At 41.2% G+C, this 15,184-nt stretch overlaps 1 protein-coding gene across 5 annotated transcripts in view; it reads right to left on the minus strand.

Moving 5' to 3' along the window:
• Nucleotides 1-11,165, minus strand: part of STXBP5 (syntaxin binding protein 5) — a 102,400-nt gene extending 91,235 nt beyond the window's left edge. For all 5 annotated transcript variants that reach the window (XM_042884128.1, XM_042884113.1, XM_042884137.1 and 2 more), the window contains exons 1-2: nt 11,002-11,165; nt 9,237-9,334 (exon numbers count right to left, since the gene is read on the minus strand). In XM_042884128.1, coding sequence (XP_042740062.1) covers nt 9,237-9,334; nt 11,002-11,154 — 251 coding nt within the window. In that variant the 5' untranslated portion in view covers nt 11,155-11,165. The remainder of the gene's footprint in view (nt 1-9,236; nt 9,335-11,001) is intronic.
• Nucleotides 11,166-15,184: the final 4,019 nt, after the last annotated feature.

Consider the following 15,184-nt stretch of genomic DNA (forward strand, 5'->3'; position numbering starts at 1 on the left):
GTGGCTGTTCTATTAAATATTTCATTTTAACATGAACCAAAGATTTAGTGTTAATCACACATATCCAGAGTACATGCCTGGAAGTAACCTCAAGAGGTTATGCAATGCACTTCTCTGCTGAAAACACATGAAACACATGAACTAAGACAGCAGTTCACCAGGCAGAGGCCTTGCTTGCATTGTATACTTTAATCAGCTACCTGCTTTTCCAAAGATAAGGCAGCTCCTGCGAATACTTCAAGAGAATACGGGAGCAGAATAAGACATTTCATTCTTAGAAAATCCATGAGAAAAGCCTCATGAAAGGGTGAGCTACAGCCTTCTTGGTGGAGAACCTAAGAGCACCTCTCTCACCCCTCTCCACGTGTGTTGCTCTCATGAATGGTGCCTAATTTGAATGAGACTTATTAAGAATTGTTCTGAAAGTGGAATAGCCACCGCAATTATTTTATCTCAATTATAAAAAGAAAATAAGCTTCAAGTTGCTCAGAAAAAAAGGACAGATTTTCTACTACCTTGTCAAGGCATTTGTGAAATAAAGATCCAATGACATCCAATGAGATTAACAGATGAAGAAAAGATACCAAGTACTTATTCCTATCAAAAGAAACTTCTCTATAAAACAGAGATCAAGTAGAGGATTTTGCAAACAGCAACACTTCAGACAACACAGTACTTTGCCAAGTATTTCAAGCCCAGCCTCACTTAAAACAAAAAATGCATTTCACACGTTTCAATTAGCTCAGTCAGCATAACCTAACAATCTTCAGAACATTTAATATTCTACTTTGTTCTCTGTGCTAACAGAGGACACATTTGAAGTTTCACCTACCTTCACTGCTCTTGACATTTAAGACAAAGCTTGAAGTGAACAAAAAAATCCTGAATTATGGGAGCACCAATGCAGGCCATAATTACTATGGACAAATAACTAGTGAAAACTGTATATAAGCAAAAAACTGAAACTAATAATGTTTAAGAATTGCTCTAAACCATCAGCTGATATAGCTATGCTAATAAAAGCACTAAACCTAGTATAATTTTTAAAAAAGGAGAAGCTTATGGATTCACAATAGATTAGGTATTTGCAGGAAATGATGAAGTCAGAATTACTATTATGCAAATCAAGGCTGTCACCAAGCTGTACAGAACTCAGACAGAAAAGCAAGCATACCTTACCAGGAGAGATTTGAACTGCAAGACTAAACAATTCTCATTTGTGGCAGAGAATCTTAAACAAGACATCAATGTCAGATCGGGCTAAACAATAGCCACAGAAAAATCAAGATGAATTAGGACGCAGCACAAATCTCTAGAAGAGAGAACTGCTACATACTCTCATACATACAATCATCTAAGGAACTATATCATTCTACCACAGTTCCCATTAGTGAAATATTTCAGTTCTACCTACTTACAAGAATCATTTTTCAATGCATCTAAATTCAGTGATGCAAATATCACTGCCAGAAGTTTAAATTACGTCAGTAGAATTTTACTGTATTTGCACTGGAAGTCAAAACAAGTAGTAACTTAGTATTCTCTTGGATAAACTCACGAGCTGCATTATTATCGAGTGCACACGACAGAAGTGTCAACACTTCTAAGGTCATTAAAGTACTACCAGTTGAATACTAAAAGCATTCTGAATAGCATTCAGGTATCAACTATGATACAGCAATTCAAAGATAGGTTCAGTAAAATAACTTCTGAAGTTGACTGAATGTGTGCTGCCTGCAGGTAACACAAACGACGACTGCGGACGAGCGCTGGTACCATAAACTTATTTTTCAGGCCGGCAAACAGAAATGCACTTTGTCAAAGAATTAGATCTCTGGAGAATTAGTCTTGTTTGCTTAACCAGATGCGCTTTACAGCCCTAAGAAGCAGCATTTTTCAAAGAAATTAGAATGATCGATGCGCTCCAAGATAGGCAACATCAAGAACAGCAAGCAGAAAAGAGGATACTCAAGAGATTAAAGATAGCAACTTAGCGCAACATGTATTTTCTCAGAACTGCTTAGGATTCCTTTTTTTTTTTCTTCTTTTTTTTTTTTAAACTCCAAATGCAAAACCATTACCAGATAGCTAAAGTTAAGGACAAAGTTCCTACAACATAAGTTTTCCAGTTTTCTTAAAGTTCATATAGAATGTAATAATTTAAAAGTTTGATTCCATTTTGTTTTTCCTCCACTGAGATGCTACACAGATAACCCTACAAAAATAAACGTGCTGTGGGAACTCTGACAAGTAATGTGTTTCACTGCTCCAGAAAACCAAGAAACAAAAAAACATTGTGTGATTCTGAGACTCCAGAGGAGCAAAAAGATACTATAAAGTAATAACTGCGTGCACCTCTGATCATTCTAAAGGCACTCTGTAAGAACGTTCAGCTTTGCTTCATGAAGCCTTTATAAAAATACAGAGCACGGGGCTTTTAAAAGAAATCTAACGCAGTTACATATTTCTGCTGAACAGGAAGTTTTGTTAGGAAAGGCTTACAAGCTTAATTTGTACTTTCAAGCTTTATCACATCTCAAATCATGAGCCACTTCTATTTTTCCAGCCACAACTCTACTGTAATTGCTCATTTCTTCTCCTGCAGCAATAATGCTACTTCAGTTCTAAAAGCCCTTCCACAGTGACTGAGAAACAACAAATCCAGTGAAATTATGAATTAAGAGTTCAATTCACTGGGTGCTGTACCAGAAGCCTGAAAGCCTAAACTGGGTCCCAGCTGTCCAATTTCCTGTTACATTTTACCCTAAAATTCTGTTTCAGTTCTATAAGGATAGCAAATATCATAACACAAAGTTGTATCACCCCAGTGATACGCCTATCAATAGTTTGGAGATCCAAGGAAACAAACTTCACAAATGCCATAGTAAAACCTGCAGCCTTGAAAACTTCACACACTTTCCAAGTACACTCCTCCCCAAGCACACTATGGCCCAGAAAGTTTCTAGCTGCGTTAGAAATCCACTTCACCAGTAACATAGCTACAACACAGGAAGAGAGATTTCATTCCAAGATTCATTTTCATAATTTACAGTACGAGATTCAATGAATTATGCTTCAGCTACTCAGGAACAATAAATGTTATTCCGATTTCTTGCTTTGTAGAAATGCAATACAAGTGATAATGCTTCAAACAGGAGACACATGCAATTTACTTGCTTTTATGAATTATCACCATGCAACTATTAATTTAAGAAGCACGCTATCCTGCATATTATGAAGAATTCAGTCAGCTTTATCTGTGTAGGATTAACTTGCCATAAATCCTTGCTTTTTTAAGAGTTGTGCATCACACTGTACCATCATTTTGGCCTCATTTCACTCCAAAACATTCAGAGGTCAGTTGATTTTCTTCCTTAAGAAGAGGGAGATTTTTCCCCACTGAAAGCAAGCTGTACGAGCACTTATGTATGATAGTCATATGAAATAGGAGTTGAAAGAGGTGATAAGAAATATGGTGTATTTATAGAAACGGAAATGTGATAAGATTAATGTATGCTACAACCAAAGTACATTTCGTTTTTAAACTACTCCTCTATATGAACTGGATGATGATGCAGTCAGTGAACGTTCTCTTATTAATAGTTAATCACAGAGTTGCACTGACATGACACTGCTATAGGATTTTTAGAGGCTTTATTGACACACCCTACTTTAAACAAGAAAATTTGTTCAAATTCCAGAAGACTACACACGTGGATTGAAACTTCATTCAGCATACAAATGTCAACAGACCAAATACTTGTTACACACATACAAAAAAATAGCACAGTTTGAGTTCAGTAGATTCACAAAATAGATAAAAATCAGAATAATTTAGGCTAGATAGAATTTCTCAAGTTCAGCTGCTCTAGTCTCCCACCTAAAGCACTGTCAACTGTACAGCTTGATGCTTGGTCTGGAAAACTGAAAGCTTTGTTCTGAATAACGCAAACAGAACTCCAGGCATTTCTCAGGTGTCCTGCATCCAGAAAGGGAAAAAGAGCAGGTAAGAAGTACTTGAAAAAAAAAAACAAAAAAAAACAAAAGCCAACAGCCAAATAAAAACAATTTGATGTTTCAGTATGAAGATAAAGAAAACAGAAACCAATCAACTAGATTTCCTTCTGTATTTGAACAATTCAAAGGAAAAAGTATTTTTAATGGGTATAAAGTCACAAGTTTAAAATAGGATTTTCTTACAGCTTCAGAGATTTCACTGAATTGCTTGAATTTTATGGTATACATCTACAGCAAAACTATCCAGATGCTCTAACAAACATTTCATCAGAAACTGCATGGACTCACATATTCAGGCTTTGAGCTATTTTGATCAAAGAATAACAGTTGCAAGCTCTTCTCATAAAGGCCAGAGAATAGAAGTTACAGAAAGCAAGTTTTACATGCCTCATATGAAAATTTCAGCCATTTGTTTATATAACCATCTTCTTCTACTGCTGAAAAGAATGGGGGGAAATGAACAGATGCTGACATTCAGAATGACTGAAATTTTCAGATATTTACTGACAAAATGACAAACAACTCAATTTTTCTCCTTCCTGTGAACTGAGTTTGCAACGTGAAAAGAACACAAAAAAAACAAACAAGATTATAGCCCTTTCTGTTTGAAAGTAAAATGTCCTAGCCATAGTTTAATCAGTGTGAAAGGCACCTAACACTTACTCTACTAGTATTTTATTTTCAAGGCCTTCTAGTGGAAGTAGTCTTACTTTTAGAATTCTTTCCACCATGAGAGAAACTGAGAGGCAAGCTGCAAGCGACTTTTTTTTTTTTTTTTAGATATTAAGTACCAATAAAAATACCACTTTCATGTTGGCAGGCAATCAAAACATGACTTACTTGATACACTGTCCTAGTTTTGCTGTCGAGAAATTGAAGCATAGGAAACTAAATACCTAGTTTAAGATGGAGTAGTTAAACAGCAGGTTTCCTTCAAATTATCTGCTTTAGCTATCATACTTCCTATGATAGTTATCTGAGCTTATCTGTTTGTTTTCAAGTCCAGAGCCCTGTGAAATTAGTAATGTAAAATTTGAGGAGATAACATCCTGAAGACAGACAAATCCTGAAGAGCTTTTTTTTTTTTTCACCTTTCTCAAATTTGTTTACAGTTTAAATGCTAATGTGTTCAGTTCATGCTTGACTTCTAGAGGGACTCTTAAATGAAAGAGCAACAGTAACTGACAGCATAGAAGCAGACATCATTGTCCATTGACACTGAAAGCCATCAGGGTGCAACGCAGTGGAGTCAGCCCAATTGCACTGTGCTGTGCATTAGACCTAGAGCCTCATTAGGAGGCTTTGAGTATGTGCTGGGAAAAAAAGCACAATTATTATGGATGAAACTTCTTAGATACTCTGGACTATGCATCCTGCTTTCATGATTCAAATACATCCAGGAAAGAAACACAGATGAACATTTTGTAGCTCTCTATCTAACATATTTGGAACAAGAGACCAAAAGGTGACAGCAAAACCACACTAAAACCAGCTAGATGGTTTACATATGGAGAAGTCAATATCCACAGCGACAAGTGTTGCTATCAAAAACTTATGCTGACTATTGAAATTTGACATTGATAAACAGTGAGAAAGTTGTTCCTTGTGGGGAATGCAACCGAAAAAAGAAAAAGAAAAAAGCCTGAAACTGAAATGCCACAAAGATCAAGCCACCAGCCAAGACTCAAAACACTTCAACCATATGGAATGAGTGTCCTTCAGTCAACACAATGAGCTCAGAAGAACAAGTAGATCACAGTGAACAGATAATTGCGTTTGCAAGATAAGTAAATTTAAGTTTTTAATGCCACTCAAGTGTGCTTCTACTCTTGTTCTTATCTCATCATTCAATCTTCTCTGCAAAACAGAAAACAGAATTAAGCTCCTCAATTACTTTTGAGGGATCCTGATACCAGAGAGAATGCTCATACCAGCTGGGTATTCTATGTCAAGTGCAGTGGGTCCAATATCTGACAGCTCTTCAGGTTTGTATTCTACTAAGCTACACATTGACTTTTCTCAACATAAAAACCAACAAAACAGGATCTTCCTTTATAGCCAGAAATGGAATAAAAGGAAGAACAATCACACTAATCGCTCAAAATGTTCATTTCTATTAAAGATAATATTCAACTTACAGCAGCCTGCTTCAGAAACATTTGCTTTTAAGCCTCCTACCTAAGTTTGAATTAGAAATATTTCTGAGTAACCCTGGAAGTGAAATCAAGAGGGGCAGTGAGTACTCAGACTATCACCTTGATGACACACAAGCTTACAGTACCTAAAAGTAGTGCCATCCTGGTGCTTTTAGGGACTTCTTAAGACTGCTGCTTATGGGCATGCAGTGGCAGAGTTCTGTCTTCAGTACATTAACTTCACGATGCTCTCCTCTGAATTTAACTGATAAAGATCAGGGACAAAATGTTAATGAAGTGGTAATTGTCCTTCCAGTCTGATTGGTTAAACACACATTCTGCACTTTAGTATTTCCACTTGCACAATTGGATTCAGAGAGCTTAATACTACGTTGATGTCATTTTGTCCTCGTTTGCCTCTGTTTGATAAATATACAAAAACAGCGTATGTCTATCAACAGATTTTCATTCTTTAGAAAAAGTTTTAGTTCTGATGTTACGGTTACTGTACCAATAGTACAGATAACAGTATTAGTGAAAGAAAAATGCATTTTTATGGACAAATACTTGCAGAGTCCTCATAATTAAGAATGAGATGGGAGCATGATTAAGAAAAATCGTGCTCACATGAATCTTTTTCAAACAACACTGGTTTATGAAGTTAAAATGACTGAATTGAAAATTGCTCAAATGCAGAGAACAAGTTCTATGAAGAGGTTAGGTCATTAATTGCTCAGGACTGTAGTACTGATTTCTTTACATATTAATGAAATCTGAAACAGGTTAGTGCATTACTTTATTTAAGAACATTTTATACTTAATATCCTCTCAAAAAAAAAAAAAGGAACTTGTAACTCCAAAATTGATCATATCACCTATTTGCAATAGAAAGGACCTGAAAGCCTGATAAGATGTGTCTACACTTGATGATGCAAGGAAAACATTAATACTCAACTCCCATCTGCTGGTAGGCAACGAATGAAGCATTATCCCTCCTTTACTCCTATATACTCATAACAGAAGAAAATGAAGACTGACTTCCCTTCCACTTTTAGGATTTAGTTCTCAATGAATATCTCCTTAGTGACTCACACTCTTTCTACTGCACATCTCATTTCATAAGATACTCTTCTACAGCTCTAAAAAGTGGCTCCCACTGTAATTAATCCTTGCATAAAAGATACTGTCAGTAAAAACCTTGGTAAGTTACCCTATAGGTCAACAAGAACTTTGTCGTTGTTTTTATCCATCAGCACTAGGGTGAAAAACAGCTTCTGCAAGTTTCACTCCTTCCCAAAGCCTGTTCTTTCTAGGTTTCGCTAGGCAGAAACTGAGAGGCTGGTTTAACATTTCAAGTTTACCTGAATCCATCCCTCTGCCCACACCTCTCCCTCCTCCCAAAGAGTAAGCAACCACAGAAGATACAACACAGCACTGATGGCTTACTATGCTAACCCATCAGGCTAAACAATAGGCTTTAAAACATTTCTTCCAAATCTAAAAGTCAGTACTGAGGACACTCATCTTCAACAAGGAACTCAAATATTGCAACCTGTGTGAAACTTCTTCCCTTCAGAAATAAATTTTCTGTTACTAATTATGCTGCTTCCTCTCACAGTAACTCTGTTGCTTCCCTCACGATCCTGCTGGACTTATCTTGATTATTTGAGAAACAATTCACACTCAGAGAAATCACAGGCGTAGTCACAGCAAAGTGCCAGTAAACAGGTTTTTAATCAAGCCATCATCAGCCAACCTGCAATGTTGTATCACCCCAGACTACCTACAAGCAAGCTCTAAATCCTTGCGTTTTGTTATCTCCCACCAACCCCAGTCCTTCCTTTAAGTTTCTTTTTGTTCTCTCATCCATTCTACCAATACGAGAATATCTAACAACTGTAACACCACATACCCTCCCTTTTCCATTTAAATGGAATACCTCACCTTTTAAAGAACTAAAATTTATAAACTGTAGTTTCAAATATGGCACTGAGAACATTGCAGGGTCACTACAGTTTTATGTTGAGACCTTGAGAGTTCATAACATTACAGCATCATACAAGATACTTCAGTTCAGCCTCTGATTTAATGCTGAAGTTTTACCTTTTCAACTTGTACAAGATAACCCTTTTAATACAATTAATCTTGGACAGGATGGTGATGTTACAGAAGGAAACAAACAAAACAATATCTACTTGCAGAGAAATATAAGTACAAGGCATAAGAGAATTATGAGATGTACCTGCAGTTTAAAGAGGATTAACTCAATTTTTCTAGCAAAATGGCCTAAGCCTTTTCCAAAAATGTCAGAGTTCATGCAGCTTCAGGACAGCAGAGATTTCAACTCATTCTACTCTGCTAAGAAGTAAAGTTTAGGCAGTAGCAGTGTAGATTAATGACTCTACAAGGCACCTTTTAAAATGAAGTTGAAACACATGTTATTAGGTTGCTTGGATAGTACCATATGGATATGGTACCATATGGGTACAAACACATGGCACTTTTTAGCATACAGAAAGTAGTGGGGTTACTGTTGGTTTACTCCATAAATTCAGTCTGCTCACCTCAGTTGCTTGCAAACCATCAGTGAGATACCATCTCTTCACCCCCTAGCATCCCACTTGAAGCCAATGTTTGCAACACAGAAGTGGTAATAAGTAACCACAGTATTGTGACACTTCTCTCAAGAGTAAAGCCAACAAAAAACCACAACAAAAAAAAAGGAACACAGAATTTTAGAATTCCACTGGATAAAGCAATACAGTGAAAAAGATCTCAGACCAAGCCTCTCTTTAGATGCATAGTCAGCTGCCATGAATTGTCAGTGCATTGGTAGCCCTCTACAAAATGCATGTATTAGCTTCAGATGATGGGAACTAAGCAGCCATACCTCTCATAACATGAACACAACTTGAACTGACATGGAATAAGCAGAAGAGTCAAACCACCTGTCAACAGCACACGGGCCTTCTTGCCCTCCTGCATACCTGGTTCCCACAACATGTTGGAGCAACTCCAGCAGCTGAATGAAGGCATCTCTTGTGTGAGGTACACTGATTTCCTTTTCAGAACAGGAAAGGATACAGTCTTAATGCTCCAGTCTGGGTCCCGATAGCCAGTATTTTCTGAACAGGATCAAATGCCAGGGCTGAAGGTTGATAGGGGAAACCATGGCGTACAGTCTAACAAGTCAGTGCACCGTAGCGATGATGGAACGAGCAGCAGACCAAAAATAAACAGAATCAATATCGTATGTTAGGGAATGAAATTCAGTGTCAATGACAATTAAGGAACCATAGCGTTTTAATAACAGACTAACTGCTGTCTTGTAAGAAAGAACTATAAAAAATATACATATATATTTTTACATCAACACAGTCACTCACTTGCTAATACTTAATGTTACTTTTGCATTATCACTGTACAAAGACTGTATCAGCAAGGCATTTTATTTTTTCATTTACTTTCTTTTCTGATTATTCCTATTTTCAGCCCTAACAAAGGCAGTAAACAATTAAAGCCTGAGTTATTCCTAGGAAGTTTGGAAACAAAGCCAGATCTGCCATCAGAACTGCTACAAATTACCACCCTCGCCTTTCAGAGAATTGCCTCAATCTCACTCCAACAGGCCCCATATGACAGTGCAACCTCTCAACACCTTCCCAAAAATACCCAGCAACCCAGCCTCCACACGTTTCTCAACCTCTGCTTCCATCCAAAACTAATGAATCCAAATATCTCCTGAAATCAGACAAAAACAAAATCCCCACCCTTCAAAACAAAGCAAGAACCTTTAACCAAGGAATTAAAATCAATAAATAAATAAAAATGAAGCTCTTCACACATTTAGGTTTCTGATTGGCCAAGACTAATTTGGTAATTGACCAAGCAATAACTCCACTGCAGTTCTCTTGCTGCAATCAATCAGAATCAAGAACAATAGGAACACCACCTATTCTTCCTTCCTTCTCAGGTGTACAGTGAGAGCCACACAAACAGCAGCTTTTCCATTTCAAAACCTTCACTGAAAGCAGGGTTATTAAGGACCTCATCAAACTTCTGCTATGTTTCTCTTCTTCAGCCAAGTTGCAGATAGAGCCCACAACTCTTAGTATTTCACACAGTGAATAAAGCCTGCGTGGTAATAGCTCTGCTCTTTTCCACATCCTTCAAGACCAACTTGTAAAAGTGGCAGCAGCGCCTGCAATACCACAGAAAGCAAGGAGGAGAAACCGCAAACAAGCTCAGCCATATCACACTTGGCCACGGGTGCACTGTGAAGATAAAAAACGGGTACTGATATTCAAATCAGTTCTTATTCCTCTAGGTACAGCTGCTGGATTAATTCGCTGCATCATTTTCCAAAGCGTGCAGCCACCAACTGCAGTTCTTGTATCGCACACAAGCAAATAAGGGGAGGAAAAAAAAAAAAAGAGGAACTTTTCTTCCGTCTCAGGAGAACACTTGCAAAAGCAGCATCGGCCGCTCGGCAACACGCTGCAGCGAAACGGCCACGAACGTCCACAGTCTTTTCCAGGCGCGAAGGAACGGCACGAAAGCGTTTCCAAACAGCACAGAGCTGCACAGCCCACGGGCCCCTTGGCAGCGCCTTACCACGGGGCGCACTCAGCCGGGCAGCGCTCCTACCCGCAGCCATCCCGCGGTAACACCGAGACCACACGCATCACGCAGCCCAAAAGGCGACGGCCCCTGGAGCTCTCCGGGAGCGATGGCTGCGGGAAGTCGCCCCACGCACACGCACCCGCCTTCTCTTTCCTCCCCCCCTCCCTCCCTCCCTCCCTCCCGACACGAGCCCGCAGACCGGGGCCCGCAGAGCCGCGCCGTTCACCTTGCAGAGCTGGAAGTGCTCGGACTGGAGCGTCTCCTGGATGTCGCTCTCCCTGTTCCCCGCCTGCTGCTGCTGCGAGGCGGACGACGCCGAGGCGGCGGAGGAGACCGCCGTCAACCCGTCCAGCACCTTCCTGATGTTAAATTTCCTCATGGTTCTCGGCGGCGGCGCTGCCCGCTCCGCTGGCCTCGCCGCTCCCGGCGCCGCCGCCCGCCCCGCAGGCGGCAGACGAGCCCCCGGCGGGAGGGAGGCGGTGCGGGGGCGGCCGCGCTGCTGCTCTCCCGCCCGTGGGGAGGGCGACGGGCCCAGACGCTAGTCCGGCAGCGCGGGGCCGCTCCGCATCGGGGAACGGAGGCTGGAGCCAAGCAGATACGAGCCCGTCAGCCCACCGCGCCGCCCGCCCGTGACCCCCCCCCGCCTCGCCTCACATGGTGGCGGCCGCGGCCGCCGCTGTCACCCGTCCCTGCGTGTGTGCGTGTGTGTGCGCGCGCTGTCCGTGCGGTGCGTGTGCCGCTTCCCTCCCGCCGCAGTCTCGTTCCCCACCCCTCGGCTCGGGTACCCTCCGCCTCCTCGGAGCTGCGTGTGCCGCCAGCCAGTCACCGGCGGGATGCCGCCGGCGGCCGCCCCCACGGCCGCCGCCGCCACCGCCGTTCTCCTCCTCCTCCTCCCCCCTCACCCATCCCGCGCTCGCCCCCCTTGCCTGACAACGCGGAAGCGCAGCGCCCCGGGGAGGAGCGGCGGCGGCGGCAGCTCCCAACCTGACAGCGGCGGGGCGGCCGCGCATGCGCGCAGAGAGGGCCGGCACCCGGATGTGGCGATGCGCGGTCTCCCCCGCAGCGCCCCGGAGTGCGGAGGGGACGGGGCTGCGGAGCGGTGTCGGCAGGACGACTCCGGCGCCTCCGGTTCGGCGGACACCCGCAGAGAAGCGCACGCGGTGCTGAGGAGCCGCCTCCACGCGTTACGAGGCCGCGTTAGGGCACGGCAGCAGCTGCCGAGCGTCGCTCTCCGCTGGCGGACAGGGGTTCGCGTTGTGCTGCCCATATTCTGCTTTGCATTTAGTATTCGAGTGCATTTTTTGTGTAATCTATTCAGTTGTTCCTGTAACAGTTATTATTCACACCTCAGTCATAATGTTTCTGAAGGTACTGTTTGTTTCCTGAACTTTCTTTTCAAGTAAAACAAACTAGACCACTGCCCAGTGTTGGAGGAAGCTTGTGTAGATGTGATTCAAGACGTCCCAGCTCAGCGCCCAGCAAAGCCAAAGCCGTGTTGACAAGGAGTGTTTCAGCCTGGTAGCTGGGCGTGCTTTGTTAGCACTGTCAGCATAACAGAGCACACAGACGGATAAGTGCAATCAAAGTGCTGCAACATAGCCATAATAACAACCTCAAAAGTAAAACTTCCAGAGGATTACACCTGTAAATCCCACACCAGTTTAAAGCTGTGTTACACACAGACATGTGATGTACGGATGGCGGAAGGCAGTCAGGACAACTTACGTGTTCTTGTGAAGCGACTGCCTGATGAACTCACTGAGCTATCCACCTGTGTTACCAGGTCTCTTGGACACTTCCTCCACTCATTGTGGTGAGCATGCGAAGGCATGCCTCCAAAGATGACAAAAATCCTGTAAATAAAGTAGACTTAAGAATGACTCAGTAAATACCTCATGTAAGAACTAATTTCATTTTAAGAGAAATTTCAGTATCTTAGATTATCCAGTACATATTTAATCTAACAGTTTGTAAATTCTAAAGTGTAATTTTTTAGTCTATTCATAGATGATCACTGCAGTGTATTAAGCTGGGAAGAGAATTAATGAAACTCAACTACGTTGGACTAAATGGTAAACATTGATTGTAGCAGGTAAAGATAATCCATAAGTGTAAGTTTAAGATTGCAACTAATAGGCCATCTAAATCCTGTTATCAGTATATGTCAGGTCAGGTCCTTCAAACACTCCCAGCTATAACATTCGTATCACAACTAGTCTTGTTAATTATGGCAATATTAATCACAGACACAAACTTCAGAACTTGCTGATGGATTAAAAACCATAAGCACTCTTTGCGTACTTCAGTCACTTTCTTTTTTTTTTTTTTTTTAATCTGCTGTGTACTCAGCCCTTGAATCCATTCTTTACCTCAATAATACATTTTTAGAGAAGAGATTGAACTTCACTTTCTGTTTAGGTCAGCAGTGAACACAAAGAGGACCTCATTCATTGTTGTTATGTGGTACCAATTCTTGCAAAAATTCATGCTAAATATATATTACAATATATACAGTGTCGATACAGCAGCATTTCTCTTCCTTCATGCTTTTCAGTTGATACCATGCAAAAAAACAACTCCTGTAGAAAATGAATGACAACCTTCTCTCACACTGGGACATCAGTGAGAGGAGTAATATGACCTTCATTTTATAGTTCAGCAAGCATCACCATTATCCCTGGATTTAGCTGCTGTATTTCAGAGCTTCTGAGAGGCCTGCTGCTCTTACCCAATAACCACATCCTGTTTACCAATGAGGCTGATTCTGTGTAACCTCTACTTCATGTTGCCTGCTTGGACCTTCTGGACTCTGATATCTGAAATGTCTTGCCAGTGTTTTTTACCACAGCACAAAGCTTAAGTGCCTTACACAACTGAGGAAGAAGCAAGCAAGCTCTAGTTTGCAACATCTTTATGCTCAATCATGACAGGGTTTAATCGTCAGAGTTAAATGTTTATGAGTCAGCCTCCAGCGGCATGTTTTCACGGGCTACACAAACTCCTGCTACTAAATTTGTCTTTGGTCTTCTTTGCTTGCTTTTCTTACTGATCCGGTCATTTACTGCTCCTTAAAAAGGGAGAAAAACCCACTTGCTCATTTCTTGATCTGTTTTCCACAGGTGCTACATATGCAACCACTATTCCTTGCAAGTGTTTGATGCATAGTGCACACAGCGTTGGGGCACATGCCAGTGCAATCTCATGGATTACAGATGATGTAGGTCTGACTTTATTTGGCAGGTCATTAGCCTCAAGATAATCACAAAACCTCATTTGGTTATAACATCTAAGATTTGGCAGAATAATCCCAAAGGATTGGGTAGGTAGTAAAGGGACAAGTCCACTCACATTGTTTGTCATTAATACGCCCAGAAGCGTTAATGGTTGTATTCAAAGAAAGTCATGTACAGGTAATCGGCACACCATAATACTTTGCTGAGCATGAAAGATGAAAGGACCATCAGAAGACCCCAGAGGTGTTCAAGGCTAGATTGGATAGGGCCCTAGGCCACCTGGTCTAGTATTAGATATGGAGAATGGTGGCCCTGCTCATGACAGGGGGGTTGGAGCTTGATGATCCTCGAGGTCCCTTCCAACCCCATTCTGTAATTCTATGAAGTGATCTCAAGACCCCTGCTTGGCCTGTAACTTCACTAAAACTTTTGACAGTTGATCAACCCAGGCTTTGAAGACTTAGATATTTGCTTTCCTTAAAATTTCTTAATGGTGCTTAGTCACTCACTGCAGTGTCAGAATTGACTGAGAACTAGCCAAACATTTCCTTGCCATAAATAGAAAGAAGCTAGGAAACGTATTTGAACTAATCTTATTCACATTGTTTTTCTTAAAGTCATTGTATAGGACAGTATAGCCACAGTTTCAAGTGAGTTTTGGAGTCTTTCCTGCCTGCTGGGACCATGAACTGTTGCCAGACAAACATCTGCAATTTTTTCCCCCCCCATTAACCTGAACTGGTAAAATCAAAGCAGGACTTCTACCTGCAGATGAACTTTTTATATTTCTGCAGCTTACTTGAAACATGCTAAAAACAAGAAGGAAATGAGCTACATGTAGAAAGTCAGCCACCGGAAAAGAGCTATAATAACAATACATGCTTTAACCCCATCTGGAAATAAACTGTCTACTCTTTGCAAATTCATCCCTTTCAGAAACATCCTAATTGACCAAGCCTGCATTCAAGTGATAATCTTCTCCTGCATCTGGAAGCCACTGTGGTTTTTGTCAGGCTCACAGACTATGGGTCCATTTTATTAAAGACCTATGAAACAGCATGACAGCATACACTTAACATATGGATGCCACTGTGCTGTATGGGTATCTTTTCTCAGATACTTCTACTGGACTGAGAGCTTTTATAAGTACATGTAATATATGCATTCAATATTTAA

The sequence above is a fragment of the Lagopus leucura genome, unplaced genomic scaffold, assembly GCF_019238085.1.
Source record: "Lagopus leucura isolate 7727_CA_CO unplaced genomic scaffold, USGS_WTPT01 Super-Scaffold_73, whole genome shotgun sequence".
Classification (NCBI taxonomy): Eukaryota; Metazoa; Chordata; class Aves; order Galliformes; family Phasianidae; genus Lagopus; species Lagopus leucura.